We start from the raw sequence: 23865 nt of genomic DNA, 5'->3' as shown, positions 1-23865 counted from the left end.
TTTCGACTGAGTCACCTATATTTCGACAGGGTCCGTTGCTGTCTGGCGAAAATTTCGACAAAGTTACCACAAGATATTCTCAAAAGAAATGAATCTCATAATAGAAGCCAATATCTACATTTTAATTCGGCTGAAGGAACATTTTTAGTCAGTCTGGTATTCCACTACATCAGACAAGAATTTTCGACACTTGGAACATAATTTTGTCAATATAATATTAGCTGCCATTTTAACTTAATTTTATCAAGACAATGCAAATGTAGCTATATTTTAGAGAAGATCAGATGTATCTTGGAACATTGGTGCTGATCCTTTTTTTTTTTTTTTTTTTTTTTTTTTTTTTTTTTTTTTTTTTTGCAAAAAAATAACCAAGTAATGACAGTTTGAGCATTACATAACTAAAAAATTGTCGGGAACTCATTTTGTGTCGAAAACAGGAAACTGATTGAATTGAATATTATTTTCATATCTGGGTCTATCGGATATAGTGTCCACCTTTCGCATTGTCAAAATATAACGATGGCTTCAAGAGATGGTGTTCCGACTCACGACTAAGCAGAGTTATTTTCACAGTAGTTCCAAAATTGTATTGTCGAGTCATCGGTGCCTTTACCCTATTTGCCCCACCCAATATTACCCCCTCTCCATAGGGTTTAAAGCAATTTTTTGGGTGTTGTTACTAAAATAATCGAGAAAGAGCAAAATTACCCCCACTCCACCCATAAATTTTGAAAAAGTATTCTTTTTCGACCATCATCTAAAAACAAAAAACTAAAAAAACCTCCCACTCCCTTCATTTTCATAAAATTAAGTCCCTGCCTCATTATTTCAAAGCTGGATGAACCAGCTTTGAGGCTCACCTTCCAATGAGCAGCATCATAGAATTCGTGATGTCGAAGATTGTTCTTAATCATTTGCTTTGTTTAAGAAATAAATTAAAATATATTAAAACGAAAAAAGAGTATTGCGGATTAAATCATTTACGTATCTCAGCAGCAATTTGAAATAGATTTATTTAACATAAAATAACATTCAAATTTAAAATTGAGATTTTAAATAAATTCGAAAGATTTTATAAAAAAAATCAAATGAAATCAAATTAAAAATTTGCAAGTTTACCCGGTAGTTTTTAACATAAATTAGATTTGGATTTTAAACTAAACTAAACCATTTTAAATTAAAAAATTTCGTCTTAAAAGTAATCAGCATTACAATTGCATAAATCTCTCAGGAGGACTTAAAACAGATTCAAATAAATTAGGATGTGAAATTAAATCAATTAAACTAAGAAAAATAAAAATAATTTAAATGAATAAAATTTAATTATGATGAAGATTTTGCATGCCAATCAGAAGATTTCTCAAATAGCTATTCTCACCCTTGGTGATACAAAGGTTATCAACCACGTGCTACACCCCTTTTATTTTCCTTAGGATGCAGTAATGTTTTAAAAGTGCCTGTCCTTATCCAGCCGTAATGGGTCAAACGACTCTTTTTTTACTGGAAAAGCCGTATGACCCATTATGCAAAAAAAAATTCAGCCGTTAGAAGGCAATGGAAAAGGGAGAACTTCAGTTATCCTTGTGCACGGCTTAGAGAGGATAATTTAAGATTCGTGAAGTAAAATGGAGTCAAATCCCTGGCGGGCCAAATTTACATTTTTGAGTCTAAAAAACACCCGGAGAACCAAAAAAAAACTATCACAAGTCCTGACGGGCCGTTCATCGACTACTTCACCATAAGTCGTTCAATTAGTATTTAATCATTGACCGTTCTGACATGTAGTAGTGACGTGGATTAATCTCTACTTGGCAATAGGAGACCCAGAGTTCAATCCCAGTTACCACAGGGCCGATGGAGACAGGGGCCTTTCGCTTAAATACATTTCCATAAAACATCTATGGATGCCTTATGCCCAAGAAATGGCGTAGGAGGAACTATTTATATCACTGTTTGACTAAAATAAATGTATGAAACCTAATATGAATATTGGGAGGGGGGTCTTATTTATTAAGTTTGTTTTTATAATGAATTGTTAAATTTCAGACAGAAATGCATGACAGGAACAAACTTGGTGACAGTTTGTGAACGTACCCAAGATTTTGATACAGAACAGAGAAAAAAAAAAACACGGTGGGTAAATTGGGGTAGAACTAAAAGTGCTCACAAGAGGAGGGACAGTTTGCTCGAAATAGACTACCCCGAAAGACTTATAGTTTCCCAAATCTTTCTCTTAGAATATTTATTTGCATAATTTAGGGCCTTTTCCAAGGGTAATACAGGAGAGTTAGGGGCGTAGCTCCAGCATTTTTATTGGGGAAAGGGGTTCACATATGGAGAGTCAAGGGGAATGGGCTATATAATATTTTTTCGCAATACAATTGGGGGGGTGGGGCAACTGTCCCCACCGCTGCCCCCCCCCCCAAACGATATCACTGAGGAGATTATGTCCCTAAAACGAAAATATGTGACAAATTTTGATAGAAACCAAAAATCATGCGGAAAATAGGCCTACATAATTCCCCTGATTTGATTTGGGTTCATCTTTCTCACATCAAATCATTCCCTACATGATTTGTGAGCAATCCTGACTAACAAGAGGTGCTATATAGCGATACTTCTGAGATTGGCGGGATGGTAGGGAATAAGGGGTCAGAGAACCATAGAACTTTGTCAACCGAGAAATGTGCTTGATTCTGACTTCAACAAGGTGTAGAAACCAATGGCGTAATTTCCTCATTTTTTGTTGGGGGGGGGGGGGGAGGCAAAGTTAAAGCCAATTTTCCCAAATCAAGTCTGAAAAATTAGAAATGAGCCATATAATACCACAAAGGCAAAGATATACTAACGAAAACTGACCTGTTTCTCTGGATGCTTGAATTATGCAGGCTTATCTTAGTTTAGACAAGATTTTTGAAGAAACTAGATTTCAGCTTGAGGGGCAAACTGGGGCCTGAGGGGGAGGGAAACTGATTCTAGAGGGTGCAATCCCCCTGCCCTATAGAAACTTACGCCCCTGATAACAACACCCATGGTTCAACTCAAATTTATCTACAACCCATTTTTCCAAAGCTCACAGCACTATTGCATAATCCGGGGCCCGTGGCCTAAACTTAAACCGAAGGGAGGGCGCAAAGAAATAAAATAGGTCAATTTTCATGTGAAATTACAGTTTATCTATCATCAACACCATAGGGGAATTAATCGGAGGATTTATCCACAGTACATTCCCATGACTATTTCCAAAAAAAAAATATTGGGAGTTCTTCAGATGAATCTAAGAGTATTTCATCTCCCTACCTCATATACAAAAGCATGATTATATAAGATCAAATATATAAAAAATGTACACTCAGAAATTAATTTAGGGCATAGAAACGTAACTAATGAGGAACATCAGACCTACTTCTATTTTCGCAGAAAACGGAATTGTTTTTACTCAGATAGGAGTCCACAAAGAAGAGGATTTCAAACCGACCCAGGGCAGAATCATCTGTCAAATGTGGAGCAGTGAGTTTTGTAAAACGACCTCACAACTATTTTTAGTGAGCCTAAAATACATTTAGCCACCCTAGCCTGGTGGCTAGACTTGAAATCCTGAGGACAGGGGTTCGAGTCCTGGTGTCGCAGGTTATTTCGTTTGAAAGGGAGGTCAATAGTGTGACTCTATAGGCTCAGTCAGAGTCGAACAAGCTCTAGATGGGTACCTGGAGAAATCTTGGGTAAAACAGTGAAAGAATCGGATGGTTTGCCCCCAACCACGTATTGCACTCCTGGCTGAAGGCATCAAATCAGGAGATCGGTTACCTGCGCAACACCAACAATTGATCAGCATGTAAAAAAGTTAAAATACATTTCCTTGTTGACTCCATCAACAAGTTGAGTTTTTTTTTCTACGCGACAAATTTTCCTCATCTGTTAATAATTATTTCTAAATGTGCGTATTTTCGGTATTTTAAGGGAGAAAAGGCGAAATTATCCTCTCTCTACCCCTTCGGCAAGAGTCCATTGCAAAACTATCCCAATTGTATTAGGATGATTGTTATTAAAAATCAGTCTCGAAATGGTAATTTTTTATTACTCTTATTATATTTCTCTTATTTTGCAGGTATAATTTGAGCCAAAACCCTACTAATTTTTAGCCCTATAGAATTTTAAGCCAAATCAAATTCAACTATCATACAATATACAATATGGTAAGAGTAATGAATGATCCTTACTCATGCCCTATGTGTGGAGAAAATGGTGAGGATCTGCTTCACTTCATGGCCTTTTGTCCCGAATTACAGGATTTAAGGAAAGGATTATTTTTTGGTAATGTAGGGACAAGTGAGTGGTTGATTTCAGTAATGAGATAAAAAAAAATATGGGACAATAAGAATGATAGCAAAATATATAAGATTGGGTATGTCACATAGAGATAGATTTTTGTAAAAGGGGTGGGGTGAGTGTTGAATTTATTGTTGTATGTGTGTAAGTTGTTTTCTTGTAGCCATGGTCCTTGTGGCTTTAGAGAATTAAATATCTATCTATCTATCTATCACACCAAATATTCAAGTATTACAAAAATGAAACTAAAGGAAAAGGGAACAAAAACGTTTCTTTCAGATCCCAAAATAAAATACGATACCTAAATCAATCAGAGGGGCTTCGACTCCAGTCTTAGAAATTATATAATCAGCAAGCTGCACAAAAAGGGATCCAAGGGCAAAGCCAATAACCACTGGAACGAACGAAAATGAACCATAAGTACCACTTGATTCAGCCGATTCCACAGCAGGGGCTAGAAGGCTGAAATAGGAAGCAGCAAGCATCACACCAGCAGCAAACCCGAGACTCCCATCGAGAAGATTTCTCTAAAATAAATTTGAAAGACAAACGTTTGACGTAGACAGACGATTCAGTCTAAGACAAGAACGTCTTAGTTTTAGCCTAGACGTTTAGTTTTAGTTTAGCTTAGTGACATTTTAATGAAAGACTAAAAAAAACGGTTCAACATCAGGAACTAGAAGGCTGAAACAAAAAGCAGCAAGCATTACACAAGCAATATAACTAGGAATTCCATCAAAAACTTTCCCTCTAATATAAATTTGAAAGACAAACATTTGACGTTGTTAGACGAATCAAGCTAAGACAGGTTGCATCACAAACACCAGCAAGCATCACACGAGCAACATACATAGGATTTCCATCAAAGAGTTTCCCTCTAAAACAAATTTGAAAGACAAACGTTTGACGTAGTTAGTCGAATTAGTCTAAGACAAAAACATCTTAGTTTTAACCTAGAATGTTAAGTTTATTGACGTTTTAATGAAAGACTAAAAAAAACAGTTCAACATCAGGGGCTAGAGGGATGGAACAAAAAACAGCAACAATCAAACCAGTAGCACATCCAAAACTTCCACCAAGAAGTTTCCCGCTAAAAGAAATTTGAAAGACAAACGTTTGGCCTAGTTAGACGATTTAGTATAAGACAAAAACGTCTTAGTTTTATCCTAGACGTTTAGTTTTAGTTTAGTTTAGTAACGTTTTAATGAAAGACTAAAAGAAACGTGTCAGCATTAGGGGCTAAAAGGCTGAAACAAAAAGCAGCAAACATCAAACCAGTAGCACACCCAAGACTTCCATCAAGAAGTTTTCCTCTAATAGAAATTTGAAACACAAACTTTTGACGTTTTAGTTAGACTTTTTAGGCTAAGACAAAGACGTTTTAGTTTAGTTATGTGACATTTTGGTTTAAAATTTTAAAATGCACGTTAAATGTTTTAGTGGAAGATGAAGAAAACCGGTCTAACAGCTGTGGTTAGAATGCTGGAATAGGAAGCAGTAAGCATCACACCAGCAGCATACCCAAGACTGCCATCAATCTTCCCCTAAAAAAATTACAACATTTGAAGCTTTAGTTAGTCGTTTCAGTTTAAGACATGACGTTTCAGATTTAGCTTCTGAGTACACTATTTAAATATAAAAAATTCGGGACGAATATGGAGACTCAAATTCTGATTAAGTATGGAAGGCATTCTGGGAAAAGTTTACGAGTTTTATTTTCAATATTTGTTAATTACTCGTCCAAGTTCCATTTCATTGCTGCTATATTTGCTTTTCCCTAACCTAAACTAATGTAATCCAAAATTCTAACAGAGCTCCAGTCTACATTCAAAATTTACATTAAAAAACGCAATGTAAAATTACAAAACGTAGTGTAACGCCATACGTTTTACTAGTGTGAACTTGAAACGGCATAATATTTACTTTTTCCTAACGTAATGTAAAATTTTAACACAGCTCGAGTCTACATGCAAAATTTACATTGTAAAATTACAGAACGTAATGTAACGTCGTTTCAAGATAGGTGCTATAATTTTAGATCTGATGAAAGCTTTCGACACTGTGGGTCATGAACTTTTACTTAAGAAGTGTGAGGTGTATGGTTTGAGGGGAAAATCATTAAATTTTTTAAGAAGTTTTTTAAGTAATCGTTATCAGTATATCCGACTAAATGATTCTTCTTCAGGAAAAAAGCGTATTGAAATAGGTGTCCCGCAAGGATCAGTTCTCGGTCCTATATTATTCTTGATATTTATTAATGATTTACCAAATTGTCTAAATAATTTTTGCTGTAGAATAAATGAACTAACGGTAAACCCGACTAATGAAACAGTTTAACTTTTTGCTGATGACACAACAGCCATTAGCACAGCTAAGACAGCGGAGCTGCTGCAGATTTCCAAGAAGGAATCAGTTAATAGAATTACAGCATGGCTGAGGGTAAATAAATTAAGGATTAACATGGCTAAGTCTAACTTTATTATTTTCTCGCGGTCATCAAACTTTTACCCATGGATCAAGGAATTAGATATGCCCAATGGCGTTATAAAAAGGACTGCGTCTTTTAAATACCTTGGGATTGTAATAGATGAAACTCTATCTTTTAAGGAACATGTTACTTTAACTAGCAAAATTCTGGCAAGAAATCTCGGTATAATGAAGAAACTCCAACATTGTTTTCCCAAGTCTGTCCTTCGCCATCTTTATTTTTCTTTAATACACCCGTATATACTTTATTGTTCAAATATTTGGCTCTCTACTTTTTCTTCTACCCTATAACCAATAAGAGTTCTACAAAATCATGCAGTAAGAATTTTAGCCGGTATATCTCCACGTATGTCTGTTCGAGAAATTTACCTAATTTTAAAAATTTTGCCGGCTGCAGGCCTTCGTGAGTTCTATATATTGTGGTTTATTTTTTGACTGCAGCAGGATGTTCAGCCTCGTTGTTTTGGTGACTTATTGTCCTTTGGGTCTACTGTTCATTCCCATGATACAAGGGGTAGCGCAGACTTCTGTGTACCTAGAGGTATATCTTACCGTTCATGTTTTTCTGATCTTTATAGAAGTACGCGGAAATGGAATAGTTTGAATAGTGATATTAAGACTATTGGTGACCCCAATATTTTTAGAAAAATCATTAAGGAACTGCTTTTTGCTGAATATGAGTTTTGACTGATTAATTGAGTTATTTATTGTGGGGTTTTGTTGATATGATGTTCCCAGAGGATGTATAATATATGATATTATTTTGTATTTATTGTTTAGTGTCATGGTATTAGTGGTGTTGGTGGCCAAGTGTTCTTTGTTTTAAGGATTTTGTTTTCTCTAGCTCCCCCACAGACAAACTTTGCTTTTTAGGGGAGGCAGCAATAATTTTTTGTTGATATTTTTTTTTTTTTTCAATAAATCCTTCTTCTTCTTAACGTCATACGTTTTACTAGTGTGTAAACGTTTTACTAGTGTTAACTAGAAATGGCATAATTTACGAATGAAAGATCTTAAGCCGAACCGGCCAGCCATGACAAAAAATGTGTCCAAGGTTCGTTTGGTTGACAAGTTTAATAAACTTTTGTTTGAGAATTTCCAAGATTCAGATGTTTTTTATCCTCGTCATTGTCTGGGTCCAGCAATTAAGAATTTGTCTTCTAAGCCTCTTAATATTCAACAGGAAGCCGTCTTGTTGAAAGGTTATAAGTTCTGTTTTCCAACACCAGTCCCCTTTTCAAAAGTAATTTCAAAGGTGGAGTCATGAATTATTGCTTCTATAGATAAGGTTGATGCTATACAAGAACTCAAATTTGATATCGGAGGAACACTGAACAACTTTAATATTAACTAAATAGGTAAATACGTTTCACAAAAAAATGGCAAAAAAATAATATCTGATTTGAAAAATAATAAATTATTTAATATCAATAGCGCTGATAAGTGACATACGATAGTAATTATGAACACTGAACATAATAATACTAAAATGAAAACAATTATTACGGACGCTATTACATACAAAAACTTGATTTTTATCCTACAGATACTTATGTAAAATCAACAATAAAGTAATTCGAGTCAATGAAAAATAATTTTCACATTACACCAAAGTTTTATAACAAATATTATCATAGGGGTTTTTCGGAACCCAAGATATATGGTCTAACTAAGATTCATAAGACTGGATCCCCCCTCCGCCCAATAGTGTCAACTTTTCTGTCACCTGTTTCAAAATTAGGAAAATGGTTGTCGGTAGCTTTGCGTCCACTTTTGGGAACACAAAAATAATATTTAAAATATTCGACTGATCTTACTAATAAATTGCGAAATTTCAAGCTGGAGGAGACTTCAATTCTTTGCAGTTTTGATGTTGTGTCCATGTATTCAAATTGTGATTTAAAAAGGTGCGAGGATATTTTAAAAAGTAAATTAGAAAAACACTTTGATTTAATACAGGATGTGACGTTAGCCAGTTTGGATATTGATGTCATTATGAAACTAATTATGCTAGTAAATGAATTTTCTTTTTATTTTGGTTTTAGAGGGGAGTTTTATAGACAAATTTTTCGGTTACCTATGGGGGCTTCTCTCTCTCTCCTTTATTGGCAAATCTTTTCATGGATGCTATTGTAACCTCCGCTATAAACAGTTTTAGAATCTCCCCTTGCTTCTGGGGTAGGTTCATGGATGATGTGGTGTGCGTTTGGAAACATGGTTTGGACTCCTTAGACCTTTTTTATAAGCATTTAAATAGTTTTGATAATAATATTAAATTTACAGTTGAATTTGAGGATAATAATAAATTACCTTTTCTGGATATTTTATTAATTAAAAGGGATTTCCATTTACTTTTCTCGATTTACAGAAAACCTACGCACAATGATAGGTATTTAAATTTTCATTCTCGCCACCCTATGTCGGTGAAAAGGGGGGTTGTAATTTCACTAGTGGATAGAGCCTTTAAAATCTGTTCCCAGGAATTTCTGGATTCGGAATTGTTATACTTGAGGGATATTTTATTTTGTAATACTTATCCAATTAAGTTCATTGATAAAATAATTGAAAATAGACGGGCCAAACATAGTAGTACGGTTATTGAGGTTTCTCAGTCTTTAGATTTCGTTGTATCAAAAAGCTTCATTTCATTACCGTATGTACCTGGTTTGGGGGAGAAACTTTCACGGGTTTTACGTAAATTTGGTATTGATACATGTTTCCAATCGCTGAGGCCAATGATTATTTTTTTTAGTTCTGGTAATGATTTAACTCGGTGAAATTTAGTAAGTTGGGTGTATAAAATTCCGTGTTCTTGTTGGAAGTTCTGTATTGGTAGGACTCACCAACAATTTGTTGAAAGGTTTATTGAACACCGTAATTCAATAGAAAAAACCCTACAATTAAGCAAGCCTCCAGAAACTTTTGTTTCAGCTTTAGCAGAGCATATTTGGCTTCAACCAGATCATTTTGTAAAATTTGATGAAGCCTTGGCTATTTCTAATGATAAGGGGTACACCCAATGGGCCAGGGAAGCCATAGAAATTAAAAAAACATATATTTGCTAACCTTTCCATAAATAGGGACACGGGTAATTTAAATATTGACCCAATTTATGATAAACTTCTAAAGAGTGAATCAATTGTCAATAAGGGAGTAAAGATTTTAAATAATCACCAGGGGACTATTTTACCTGTTAGACCAAAACGATTTGCTTCAGTAATAGCTAACAAAAGGATTATTTCGCAACTGAATAATTAAAGTAATTTACAGTTTTTTTATTTTTACTCAGTTACTATGGTTTCCTCACTGAAGTAAATCTATTTTAGCATCTTTTCCCAACGTGGATTATTTTGCGCCGATTGTACATTTTTTTTTTTTTTTTTTTTTTTGGTGTTGGTTTTTTGTTTTATCTTGTTTTTTTCTGTGTCTTTCGGGGTGAATACGCCTTTTTTTTATAAAGGTAAAATATCTACGTTGCTTTGGTTTATTTTGTTTTCTTTTCTCTCCACGGGCCACCATCTCGTTTGTTTTTTTTTTTTTAGATATTTTTCTATTTTTTTGTTTTTAGTCATATTTTAGAAGAGATATGAATAAAAAAAAAAAAACTATAAATAAAGTGACTGTGTCATTCTGCGCAGTTACGAACCGTAAAACAGCAGCAGGATGTTTTTAAAGTACCAAGAACATTGAAATTGAAATCTGGTTGCTTTAATTGGCCAAATAGAAACTCTTACAATCATATATATTTTAAATAAACTACGAAAAATCAAGAATTTGATTGTTTACGAAATAGATCCGTAAATATAGACGTCTGGCCAGACACATTCACAAGCATGGTAGTTTGGCCACACAGGCCACATATAAACGCTACTTTTGAACATGGATGATAAATATAGTTACAAAAGTACCCTAATTAGTAGAATTTTAGATGCTAAGTTTTAAACTCTAGAGTTATACTCAAGACACAAAAGTTTTGGACTCTAGAACTAGATGATATGCTGTATCTTGTTGCAGACAATCATCAAGTGCTAGATGATTGACATTTTGTTGCGAGGGCAAGCTCTAGAACTCTAATTATGGCATGAAACTCCAGCTAGAGATGAAGGTGAACACCGCTCGAAAGAAAACAAATATCAACAAAAAGTTGTTATAAAAAAGGCTTTCAACTCAAAACGCACTGAAAATTTCAAAATAAAACAAATGTCTTCCATACTACCCAGAAAGCTCCAAACCTTTTATGAATTGAATTGAACTTACTGAAAAAAAAACACAAATCAAATAATGACGCATGAATATAACAGATACATATATCCAAGCCAATTCCAGAGTACTCATTGGTCCGTTAACTAGGATGAAAAAGAAATACATAAACAAAGATTCATAATTAAGTAATTCAACAAACAACAAATAATGAATCTACTCAGCGTTAGTCCAAACAAATATAACTAGCCCTTCCTTCACTCGTCAACAAAAAATGAAGATAAAAAGATTGATCAAGGAGACAGCTTCACTTACCTTGGTAGTATTATTAGTAAAGACGGTGGGAGCAATGAAGATTTTAAAAGTAGAGTAGCCAGGGCTCAGGGTGTTTTTTCAAAGTTGAAAAAAGTTTAGAAGAATAGGAAGATAAGTCTGCAAACCAAGATTAGAATATTGGAAGCTACAGTGATGACAGTGTTCAAATATAGTTCTGAAGTATGGGCGCTCAGAAAAACGGATGAAGATTTGCTAGATTTATTCCAGAGAAATTGCCTATGGATTATTCAGGCTATGCGACTGACTGACCATATTTCAAACAGTAGGCTGTATGAAAATTGTGGTTCAATCCCGATTTCTAGGGCTATAATTAGAGAAAGGTTGAGATGGCTAGGGCATTTCTGCGGATGAAAGATGACAGAGTGCCGAACATTGTCCTTTTTGGCCAACCGTCTAGGGCCAAATGGAAAGCAGGTCATCCGCAGTTGGGATGGGAGGATGTCATAAAGAAAGACTTAAAGGAATGGGAACTTCCTGATTGAGCGTAAAGTGGGAGGCATTGAAAAGATTGGGACGTAGGAGGAGCGTTTGTAGCTGCGTTGGCCTCAGGCGGCTTGGTGCTGTGGTGGGTTGCCGGTAGTAGCAGTACTTATCTGTTATTGCTTCAGCAACCCAGCCATCTTCCAATTTGGGATGGAGCAATGCATTGTAATTTGTGAGGTCAGCTTGGTAGCTATGTCGTAGGATGTCTTCGCGCGTCCTTTTCTTCTGGTACCGCTTAGCTACCACTGGAGGGCGACTTTGGTCGTCATATTTTGGGCATGCACATTTTGTGAACAAGGTATCTCAACTTGAGGTATTTGATTACTTGGTTGAGTGGATTATCAGCGGTTAAGATGTCTTCTGTCGTATTTTATTATTTTTACTTTTTGGGTCCTTCTGATATTAAATAAAAAAACAAGTTTTTTTTTAACTGAAAGTAAGGAACGACGTTAAAACTTAAAACGAACAGAAATTATTCCGTATATGAAAGGGGCTGTCCCGTCCTCAATACCTCACTCCTTATGCTAAAGTTTTTTTATTGTTTTAAAAAATAAAGTTGTGTGACAGATTCCAACCTTAGCGTAAAGAGCGAGGCATTGAGGAGGGGACAGCCCCTTTCATATACGGATTAAAGAAAGACTTAAAGGAATGGGAACTTCCTGATTGAGCGTAAAGTGGGAGGCATTGAAAAGATTGGGACGTAGGAGGAGCGTTTGTAGCTGCGTTGGCCTCAGGCGGCTTGGTGCTGTGGTGGGTTGCCGGTAGTAGCAGTACTTATCTGTTATTGCTTCAGCAACCCAGCCATCTTCCAATTTGGGATGGAGCAATGCATTGTAATTTGTGAGGTCAGCTTGGTAGCTATGTCGTAGGATGTCTTCGCGCGTCCTTTTGTTCTGGTACCGCTTAGCTACCACTGGAGGGCGACTTTGGTCGTCATATTTTGGGCATGCACATTTTGTGAACAAGGTATCTCAACTTGAGGTATTTGATTACTTGGTTGAGTGGATTATCAGCGGTTAAGATGTCTTCTGTCGTATTTTATTATTTTTACTTTTTGGGTCCTTCTGATATTAAATAAAAAAACAAGTTTTTTTTTAACTGAAAGTAAGGAACGACGTTAAAACTTAAAACGAACAGAAATTATTCCGTATATGAAAGGGGCCGTCCCCTCCTCAATACCACACTCCGTATGCTAAAGTTTTTTTATTGTTTTAAAAAACAAAGTTTTGTGACAGATTCAAACTTTAGCGTAAAGAGCGAGGCATTGAGGAGGGGACAGCCCCTTTCATATACGGATTAATTTCTGTTCATTTTAAGTTTTAACGTCGTTCGTTACTTTCAGTTAAAAAAAACTCTTTTTTTTAATTTAATTTTTGAACGTTTTTGAATTAATGCAGGTTTTGATTTTGGCTCACTGTACATGAATAATTAAAACAAAATTTGCACATTAATTTTACTTTTATTTGGTTAAATGGCTTTCTCGAAAGTTGTTTAATTTTATTTACGAAGTTTTTTATTAGTAATAAATATACGTAACTTACGAATTAACTTACATAACAAACTTCTATATTCATAGATTTTTAAGACGTATATTAGGGGGTTCGCTCCCTAGTCAATACCTTGCTCTTTAAGCTAAAGTTCAAATTTTTTTCAATTCTTTAAAAATGAACCCTTAATCACAATCAGTTGATAAGTTGAAATACTTGTTGGTTTTTTTTTTTACTTAATTTCTGATCTTTTTCTTTCATAATGCTGGGAAATCAAGCGCCCCCTTCATAGCAATGTCCCTCTCCCCATGAAAACTTCCTTCATGGAAAGATCCTCCCATACAACCCCCGAACCACCCCCCTCCCACCTACCAGAAAAATTCCCCCCTGAAAACATCTGTATATTTCCCATTAACCAATACTATATGTTAACATTGGGTAAAGTTCATAACTTTCAGCCCTCCCACCGGAGAATTCGGGGGATTAAGTTATCCTAGAAAACATTGTTTTCATATTTTTGACCATGCTGAACAAAATGGCTATCTCAAAATTTTGATTGGTAGCTTTGGGGAAAAAATGAACGTGGGAGGGGGCCTAGTTGCCCTCCATTTTTTTGGTCACTTAAAAAGGCACTAGAAATTTTAATTTCCGTTCCAATTAGCCCTCCCACGATATTCTAGGACCATTGGGTTAATACGATCACCCCTGGGAAAAAAACAAAAAAACAAATAAACACACATCCATGATCTTTCTCCTGGCAAAAAATGCAAAATTCCACATTTTTCTAGATAGTTGCTTGAAACCTCTACAGTAGGGTTCTCTGATACGCTGAATATGATGGTGTGATTTTCATTAAAGTTCTATAACTATTAGGGGGTCTTTCCCCCTTTTTTTCTAAAATCAGCCAAATTTTCTCAGGCGCGTAACTTTTGATGGGTATGACTAAACTTAATGAAACGTATATATTTGAAATCAGCATTAAAATTTGATTCCTTTGATATATCTACTGGTATCTACATTCCGTTTTTTAAACTTTCAGTTACCATTGAGCCGGGTGGCTCCTTACTTACAGTTTGTTACCACGAACTGTTTGATAAAGGTGCTACTACTGGCAATACCAGAGTAGTATGAGTACTACTGGCTGTACCAGATCTAAGCCCGTTCCCTGAAGGAAGCGTTTGCCTGGTCAGTTCTGAGCTGGACTTCTCATTAGCATGATCGAGTACTGCAGATTGCACTTCCTAAAGACTCAAACTGGAAGACTTGATCTATCATCTGGTTGTCAGGTCGTAGATCAGATGGGGATCTTGTATTCGCCATACTTTTGGTTTTGTTGGCATTTACCTTTATGCTAAAGTGTTAGGCTGCGCTTCTGACATGGTTGAGGAATTAATAGAGCAGTTGCTTGCAGGGCTCCAGGGGAGTTGGGATCATCTATATCTAAGCCCACAAGAGAACCAGTGAAATTGTGGCTGGAATCTAGCTTGGTTCTCCACACACCATTATCAAGAAAGAGTAATACCAGCAAAATTCATATTTCCTAATTTCTACTTAGAAGGAAAATAGGGCTTGTTTGGAATTTTTCTAGTAATACTACACTTTCAGTAGCCCTAGGAGTCTTTAATTCATTTTAAACTCATATAAAATCAATAGGAGTGTTAAAATCACATGCATTATAAAGAACATATATATTCAAAGTTTTTTTATGTACTGGTCCTGTTTGCACAGAACCTGTGACTTAAAAGCACCAGGGACATCAAAATGAAAAGTTTTCTCCTTGGATCGATTTTAGATCAATTCACACCTGAAATCTTTTCAGGCTTAAGATTTTCCCTTTGATTATTTCATTAATATGAAGTTTTTAGGACAGTACAACATTTTGATCACTGTTGCGGCCTTAAACCAGGAAAATAAAAAACGCAAAGCTAAGTAGTCCAACTTGACAGAGCTTTCTGTGTGTAAAATTAAAAATCAACAATCTGCTGATTCCCAAAGACACCTAAACTATCTCATGCTGTCAGGTGCTAGATATTTTTAGCTTATTTTTTTTACTGATTTTTCGTTCACGTTTTCTTTTTTTTAATTTGGTATACAAATTTGTATGCCAACAAAAAAATAAAAAAAATAAAAATTGGAAACAAACACAATTGACATCCTTTTATGCTTCCATGGTTTCCTGTGCTTAGTAAGCCTTTGATTCATTTGTTTTCACAGATGAATTTATTGACAAGTTCTTGAACTGTAACCAAATATTTGTTAATACTACTTCTTCTTTTTCATAAATTGGAAGATTCTAAGTTTCTTCAAAACAATGATATTCAAATTTTCATCATTTTTTTTCTGCTTTGCCAGCTAGTTTTTTCAATTAAATTAAAATGAACATAATTGAGAAAACTCAACACCTACAATTTTTTGAAGGCTTTGTGATCACTATGGCATTACTACTACTACTACTACTAGCACCTCACTGTAGCACCAAGCCACCTGAGGCGAATAAAGTTACGCACGCTCCTCCTCCATCTCAAACGATTCTAAGTCTTCCTCTTTATACCCTTCCAGGAATTTCCCATTTCCCTTAAACCTTTCCTTACGATATCCTCCCATTCCCACAGGCAACAGCCTGAATTTTGTTTGACCCTAGACAGTTGGCCAAAAAGGACAATTTGTCATCCTTCATCTGAGGAACATGTCCTAGTCATCACAACCTTTCTCTCATTACAGCTTTAGAAAGAGGGAATGAACCCATAGATTTATAATTTTAATAATACATCTATGATTGAGCCCTGCGTTATGTACAGCCAGCTGTTTGATATATGATCAGTCAGTAAGGTACCCAAAATAACCCATAGACAATTTCTATGGAAAATATCTAGCAAATCTCTCTTTCTTTCAAAATACCCATGTTTCTATGGTAAACCACTTATAGGTCAGTGGTATACTCACTGGTGTCAGTTCACAGAAAATAAGGGGGGAGTTAAAGCCACTGTGTATACTGATTTTCATGCAATGAAACTTACTCACATGCATATCATACAAAAAAGAGCTCTAAAACAGCAAATACTCTCACTATCACTGGCAACCCAGTGCAGCAACAACCTGCCTGAGGCCAACACAACAACTAACACAATCATCAAAACATAAAATTAGAGCTATAAAAATATTTAAAGACAAAATGATCATTCAAAAAATTCCTAAGCTACAAATATACTTGCCCGTGTCATTAAAAAATCTTTAGCTTTGAAACACCAAAATATTAATCAAATCTAGAAACAAAGGGTGGGTTTTATTTTTGATAGTACCAAGGACAGTGAAAATAGAACCTGATCATGTGAATTGCCTATGAAAACTTACACAGCCCTATATATCCTAAAAAATAAGAAACAACACAAATTAAATTTTAATAAGAAAAGACCTCCAAATATAGGCCTAGTTTTACAGTTTTTGATAGTAGTGGACTCCCAACTAACAAATGGGAAATGATGGTGAAAATTCAGCAAAAAATACAATATGAACAGCACCAAACTGTAGATGAACATTCAGCTTTCCTGTAAAGGTGTAGCTGTCTTTGGGAGTTAAGATATTGTTCAGTTTGAATTTTTAAAGACAAGAAGGCATTGTCAAATCCAACTAATTAACTTTGTTGATTTATTTTCGTGGACTAACATTACATCACTGATAAGTATGGTCATGCCCTAAAAACTTAAAAGTTTTTGAAATGACCTAAAGAAAAAGCTAAGAAAATTGTGATTTTCATCTATTCATATATTTCATAAAAAAAAATAGTACAGGAAAAAAAACTTGTATTTTGATGTCTTTAGTAGCCTAAATTAAAAAAAATGCATTTAACCTCTAACCCCTGGGGTCTCATGATCTTTAATTTTTTGGTTGGTTCCAGAGAATCACTGATAATCCTTCTTAAACCAACAGAGTCAGACAAGTCTTCAATATAGGCTAGGGTTACATCTGGCCCTGATGTGTGGGTGGGAGGGCTGGGGTGAACTTGCAAGGGTAAAACTTAATATATTTGGATTAGGATAAATATTTAGTGCATCACCACATCTAAAAGGAACATATTAATAAATTAAAAGTAGTGCCAATAAATTCTTTATTTTATGCTCTTTTCCAATTTATAGATAATATACCAGATAGAATCCTTCTGGGATAACATCCAAAATTTATATGAAAAACAATGGATTAATAAAATGAATATATATGAGAGGTTTTATTTGGCTCGCTTTATTTCTGACCCTATAGAAAACAGTAAAAAAAAAATATTATGCTGATAGTGTGGTAAATAAGTTTTGTTAACTATGGTGGTTGTGATGTTAAAGACAAATAACTGAACATTATGAATATGATTTTTGAACAAGGGATGTACCTAGCAATTTTAAGCAAACTTTAATCAAGGCTTTCTACAAGAAAAGTGATAAGAATTTAAGCCTTAACTCATCTAATTTATTGAGAATTAAGTAGTGCTGCATTATATCCCACTTTATGTTGATCATTTTGATGGACTTTGTCTTGGGGAATACAACAAAGGCTACAGGAGAGCATGGAATTAAATAGGAAAGTAAAACTCTCTCAGACTTAGATTATGCTAATGACTTGAGGGTCCTATGCAAGAATGTTACCAGAATGAATAATTTTTGGAGGTTTTGAGAGCTCAGAGTGCAAATACAGCCTTGAAAATCAATGAAGATAATGTTGGGTAACAAGGAGATTGATAGCTTGACTTATCTGCATATTATTATTAGTAAGGATTGTGGATACAGTGAAGATATTAAGACTAAAATAGCCAAAGCCTAGGGTGTATTTTCACAACTGAAAATTTTTAAAAGAATAGGAAGATAGGTCAGTGAACCATGGTTAGAATTTTGAAAGCTATAGTGATGATAATGGTCAAGTATCATTCTGAAATATGGACACTTCAAAAGACAGGATGATTTGTTAGATGTTTCCTAGAAGAATTGTCTACATATTTTTTTGGGATACCAATCTGACTGACAATACTTCAAGCAGTAAGCTGTATAAAAAGTTTATTAAAACACGCAAAGAGTGAGAGAACTCTCACAACAAAGAAAACAAATGGAACTAAACCCAGTAGAAGAGAAAGACAACACTAAAGCAATGTGGATATTTTGCCTGCATGAAACAAGGAATCTTCAATACTAAGAATATGACAATAAAAACCTTCAATCAAATAAAATCCAAAAACTAAGAACTACTTAGCTTCTGTGGCACTCAGTCACAGTAGCAACAATTTTAGACATTTACAGGAAATTGGAACTTCTGAGAAGGGTGTACAGTGAGAGGGTTTGAATAGATTGGCATGGAGGAGGAGCATGTGCAGCTGCATTGGCTTCAGGTGGTTTGATGCTAGAATGAGTTGTTAGAAGGAGTAGTAGCCTATATAAGACTCTCAGGAAGGATGGAAGTGCATTGTCAGAAAAGCAACAGTGATATTTGGAAAGAGGTTAAAATAAGAAATATAGCAGTACCAATTTTATTAGTATACTTTGTTTATATGTTGTCATTTACAAGGTTTTTACAAGAAACTGTGATAAAGGGCACTTAGAAAGTGTAATATGTTCATCTTTTGGACACCAAAGATATCTAAATATCAATAAATTAACAGGGTAAGATACCTATTACTCAGGCAATTAATCATTACTCCAAGAGTTGAATCACTGTAAACTATTGATTATACCACCAAGAAAGTGGGATAATAATTGTTGTAATGTTATTTTTGAGGGGATCTGTGCTTTTTTAAAAATTCCTGTAAATTTGTTTTCAAAGTAACAGTTTACTAATAAGACTAAGGATAATAATAAATGCCATTTGGGAGTCAGCTACAAACGGCATTCTTTCTCAACAGACAATTAATTTTAGAAACATTTCTTAAACTTTTGGTCATTATGGGACTCCCTTATTTTTTTGGCCCCATTAAGGGCTCAAAATACAATTTAATGCAAAATAAAATAGTGAATAGTGAAAGAGGAAAAATGGCATCAGTTGATGTATTCATTTTCACCCTAGCTAAATTATGTTGTAATCTACAAATTTACCAAAATACCTCTCTGTTTGTTCTAGCATGTCTTTTTCTGGAGAGCCACTACCATGAACTGTCAAAAAACCACAAAATGAGTATAAAATTAACAATCTAAATATGTATCTCTTTTCACTCTAATATATCTTTTTCATACAAGCTACTGTTCAATAACTTTGACAGAAAGAACAGGAAAATGACATCTATGTCTAGTATCTAGGCTTATGTCAGTAATGGATTCATTGAAATGTTTATGATATATTGTAGCCTAGACAGAAAATTTTACCTATATCCATTACACTATATCCAAGATTTTTAATCTACTGTCCAGGTTTATAACAAATACATTTTAACAACGCACTTATCCAAGATTATGTACTTTCTGAGTATCCTACTAAGCCTATTACCCAGATTTTATATTGGAGAATCAAATCATTTTTACAGTGACAAAAAAATGGAAAAATTTGATGGAGAACTGAGGTTGTAGTAGGCTTAACCTATCCAGTGAAAAAGAGAATTCAGCTCAGAGTTGCCACCTATAGCACAAAAGAGCTATTTAAGTAAATTTCATCATGTGCAACACAGTAGAATGTGGTATATTGAATGACCAAATTGTAGCACTTTGTGTGATAAAATAGTGTATTAGTTCTGTGAGGCATTTGAATTCAATTATATACCTGTGTTAGCATCAATCTTGTTAAAACTGGTTTAACTGTAATTGAATTGACAGAGACAAAATTGAGAATCAATAAAAAAAATTGGAAATATATATTATGGGTAGAATTAGAAAGGATAGGTTAAAACTGAATGTCATACTTAGATTAAGGATGAAATAATGATTTTAAAGAATTGCCCAATTTTGTATGCTACAGAGAAATTTTTGATGCTAAAGTCAAAAGAAATTTTGTAGGCCTTTGTGTTGTAGCTTGTGCCATAACTCACACATGGTCTGTTTAAGTGTAGTTCAATTAATTTTACATCAATTTTTAATCTTCTTATGTCTGGTTATATCAAATTTTGTATGAATCTTTCAAAACAATTATAGCAAAAAGGCAGCCCTTACTTTTTGATAATTCATCTGCTTTTTTTCAAAATCCTTGTTATTCTGCTAAGAAAAAATTATAGAATAAAAATGTTACACATGGTAGCACAAAGGGTAAATTTGCAGGTGGCACAATAATTTAGCTAGGATGAAAGTGAATACATCATATGATGCCTTTTTTATGCTCTTTCTCAATTCAATAATTGCTTCTGTTACAAATTGCATCTTGAGCCCTTAAAGGGACCTCAAAGGTATTTCATTTTTGTAACCACACAAAGAAGTTACCAACACTAGTTATGTTATTGAAAAGCTGTTAAAAATATATCACTAATTTTTAAATAGGTTATTCAAGAGTAATATATTCCAAAAATACCTATTTCTAACAATTCAAACCCCCTTTTTTGGCAACACAAATATAAACTGTTTTCCTAACATTTCAAATGCCATCAACAAAAATAGCACCAGCAACAAACTTGGCCATTGACAATTCAGGGTATATATTTGCACATTATGGGGATGGGGGTAGGTAAATTTCATGGCAGCTTTGCAGTGGACCATATAATTTAGCTAGAATGCAGGAAACATCATTTGATGCTTTATGAAAACAATTATGGCAAAAAGGCAGCCCTTACTGTTTGATAATTTATCTGTTTTTTTTTACATCCTCATTATTCTGTTAAGACAAAATTATAGAATAAAAATGCTACACATGGTAGCACAAAGGGTAAATTTGCAGGTGGCACAATTATTTAGCTAGGATGAAAGTGAATACATCATTTGATTGCTTTTTGTATGGTCTTTCATAATTCAATAATCACTTCTGTTGCAAATTGCATTTTAAGCCCTTAAAGGGGCCCCAAAGGTATTTTATATGAATTATGATAGAGAATAAAAAAGCATCAAATGATGTTTTCACTTGCATTCCAGCTAAATTATATGGTCCACTGCAAATTTACCATGAAATTTACCCACCCCCCTAATGTGCAAATATATACCCTGAATTGTCAATGACAAAGTTTGTTGCTGGTGCTATTTTTATTGACAGCATTTGAAAATTGCTGTATGGAGCAGAGACATGGCCAGCTACAAAATCTATTCTCAGCGCCATCAATATTGCTCAGACAAAACATCTCTGAAGAATTGAAAGACTTCACTGGACTGACTTCATTAGCAACCAGACTCTCCTGACACATACAGCTCAAACTCCTTTCTTGATGCAGCTCGCCCAGTGTACTGTTTGGTGGTACAGCCACCTCCTTTGCATGCCATGCAACACCCCAGCATGAGTTGCATTTGACTTTGACCCCACCCTACATGGATGGAAGCAACCCAGAGGACAACCACCCACTAGGTGGACAGACAAAGCTGATGAATTCCTCACCCAAGCCCACATCCCAGTGGAAGAAGCTGCAATGCTGGCAAGCAATAGGTCAACCTGGAGGCTCCTAGTCTCATTGTTCTCTATGCCCAACCCTTGGCAGGAGCCTTAAGTCAAGTAAGTAAGTCATTTGAAAATTTGAACTGATATGAAAACTGTTTATATTTGTGTTGTCCAATAAATGAGGTTTGAATTGATATAAATAAGTATTTTTGGAATATATTATTCTTGAACAGCTTATTTATAAACTAGTGATATGTTTTTAACAACTTTTCAATAACTTAACTGCTGTTGATAACTTCTTTGTGAGGTTACAAAAATGAAATACTCTTGGGGCCCCTTTAAGGGCTCAAGATGCAATTTGCAACAGAAGCAATTATTGAATTAAGAAAGAGCATAAAAAAGGCATCATATGATGTATTCACTTTCATCCTATCTAGATTATTGTGCCACCTGCAAATTTACCCTTTGTGCTACCATGTGTAACATTTTTATTCTATAATTTTGTCTTAGCAGAATAACAAGGATTTAAAACAAACAGATGAATTACCAAACAGTAAGTGCTGCCTTTTTGCCATAATTGTTTTGAAAGATTCATACAAAATTTGATATAACCAGACATAAAAAGATTAAAAATTGATGTAAAATTAATTGAACTACACTTAAACAGACCATGTGTGAGTTATGGCCCAAGCCACAACACATAGGCCTACAAAATTTCTTTTGACTTTAGCATCAAAAATCAGTTTAACCTAACCTTACTAATCCTACCCATAATATATATTTCCAATTTTTTTATTGATTCTCAATTTTGTCTGTCAATTCAATTACAGTTAAACCAGTTTTAACAAGATTGACACTAACACAGGTATATAATTGCCTTCAAATGCCTCATAGAACTAATACACTATTTGATTTACCCTTAATCTATGCCTATTTGCCTTAGTTCTGGCCTAGAATTAAACAACAGACTATCAATCAAGAAATAAAATGAATCATTTTTAAACCGTTATGAAGAAGTTATGGCAGCTTTCTTGGCTTCACTCTAATCATTGGTCTTGGCTTCACTCTAACTAGCCAGAGCTCAACTTTTTCATCACTTTCAAAAAGTTGATTCTAATTCAAAAACTCAGGTATATAGGCCACATCTAGAATAACAGAAAAAGGTATCATCTTTGAGGGTCTGTAAAGAGGTTAAAAATTAAATTTCCAACCAAAACAAAGGTCATATTCAGACTTGGAAAAAAAATCTTATTTTAAAGGTAATTTTTTTTCTTAGATATCTGGATAAACCATTTAAATATATATTAATGAACTAAATATTAATATATGGCCTAGACTATTTAAAACTAGGTATCATGGTTTGATTATCAAAGAACTAGATATTTTTATTTACCAACACACCTGAAACTTCGAATTTGTATGCGAAAAAACTACCACTAATCCTGAGCCAAGAGCAGTAAGGCCCCATGTGAGAAGGGTCCCAAGAAAAGCTTGAGTAATAGGATTATATCCGGCAAGCATTTTCTAAATTTAAAATAACTGCCAATTTTTAGAGTTTCTGCCATTGTTTTGTTTCCTATTGCCTCTAGGGTTGCCACTTTTCGGTCCATAAATATGTCCCCTCAGTATCCAAAATTATGTAATTTTTAGCAAAAATATGTACATATTTCGTCTCCAATATGTCCAAATTGAAATCTCAGAACCTAGAGGTTATGTTTCTTATCAATTGGGATATTGACCAAAAGACGCTTTGGAAACATCTTTCAAAGCGGCCAGTCAATATCAAATATATTGAAAACGAAAAAAAAAACATTTAATACAAGCACAAAACTCATAAAAACAAGTAAAAACTAAAAATAACTTGTGGAAGCTTAAGATTAGTCTTCTAGCTAGAATTCGTCTTTAAAATTATGTTCAGCATGAGAGTCAGCCTTATTTCTTCCTTTGCTAGCTATTTGCCAATCGGAGTATTTCTTGCTTATTTCAAAATGTATTATCCAGGATTCCAGCAACGCTCCAGAACGCCAAATTAGTTGCTTGACATGCATTAAACAACTAGTCGTTTTCATTAGAA

General features: G+C 34.5%; 1 protein-coding gene across 4 annotated transcripts in view; it reads right to left on the bottom strand.

Annotated features, from left to right (window-relative positions):
- Window positions 1-23339, bottom strand: part of Zip48C (Zinc/iron regulated transporter-related protein 48C) — a 100973-nt gene extending 77634 nt beyond the window's left edge. For 2 of the 4 annotated variants that reach the window (XM_089103759.1, XM_089103763.1), the window contains exons 1-2: window positions 23193-23337; window positions 4631-4856 (exon numbers count right to left, since the gene is read on the bottom strand). In XM_089103759.1, the coding sequence (XP_088959885.1) occupies window positions 4631-4856; window positions 23193-23312 (346 nt within the window). In that variant the 5' untranslated portion in view covers window positions 23313-23337. Of the gene's footprint in view, window positions 1-4630; window positions 4857-23184 lie in introns of all 4 variants that reach the window. The other 2 variants (XM_089103761.1, XM_089103762.1) reach the window with 2 other exon arrangements.
- Window positions 23340-23865: the final 526 nt, after the last annotated feature.

Source organism: Artemia sp. Qi Xiang Cuo, chromosome 17 (genome assembly GCF_049724085.1).
Source record: "Artemia sp. Qi Xiang Cuo chromosome 17, ASM4972408v1, whole genome shotgun sequence".
Classification (NCBI taxonomy): Eukaryota; Metazoa; Arthropoda; class Branchiopoda; order Anostraca; family Artemiidae; genus Artemia; species Artemia sp. Qi Xiang Cuo.
Note: the sequence above shows the minus strand (reverse complement) of the source record. Positions and strands in the feature narration are given on the sequence as shown.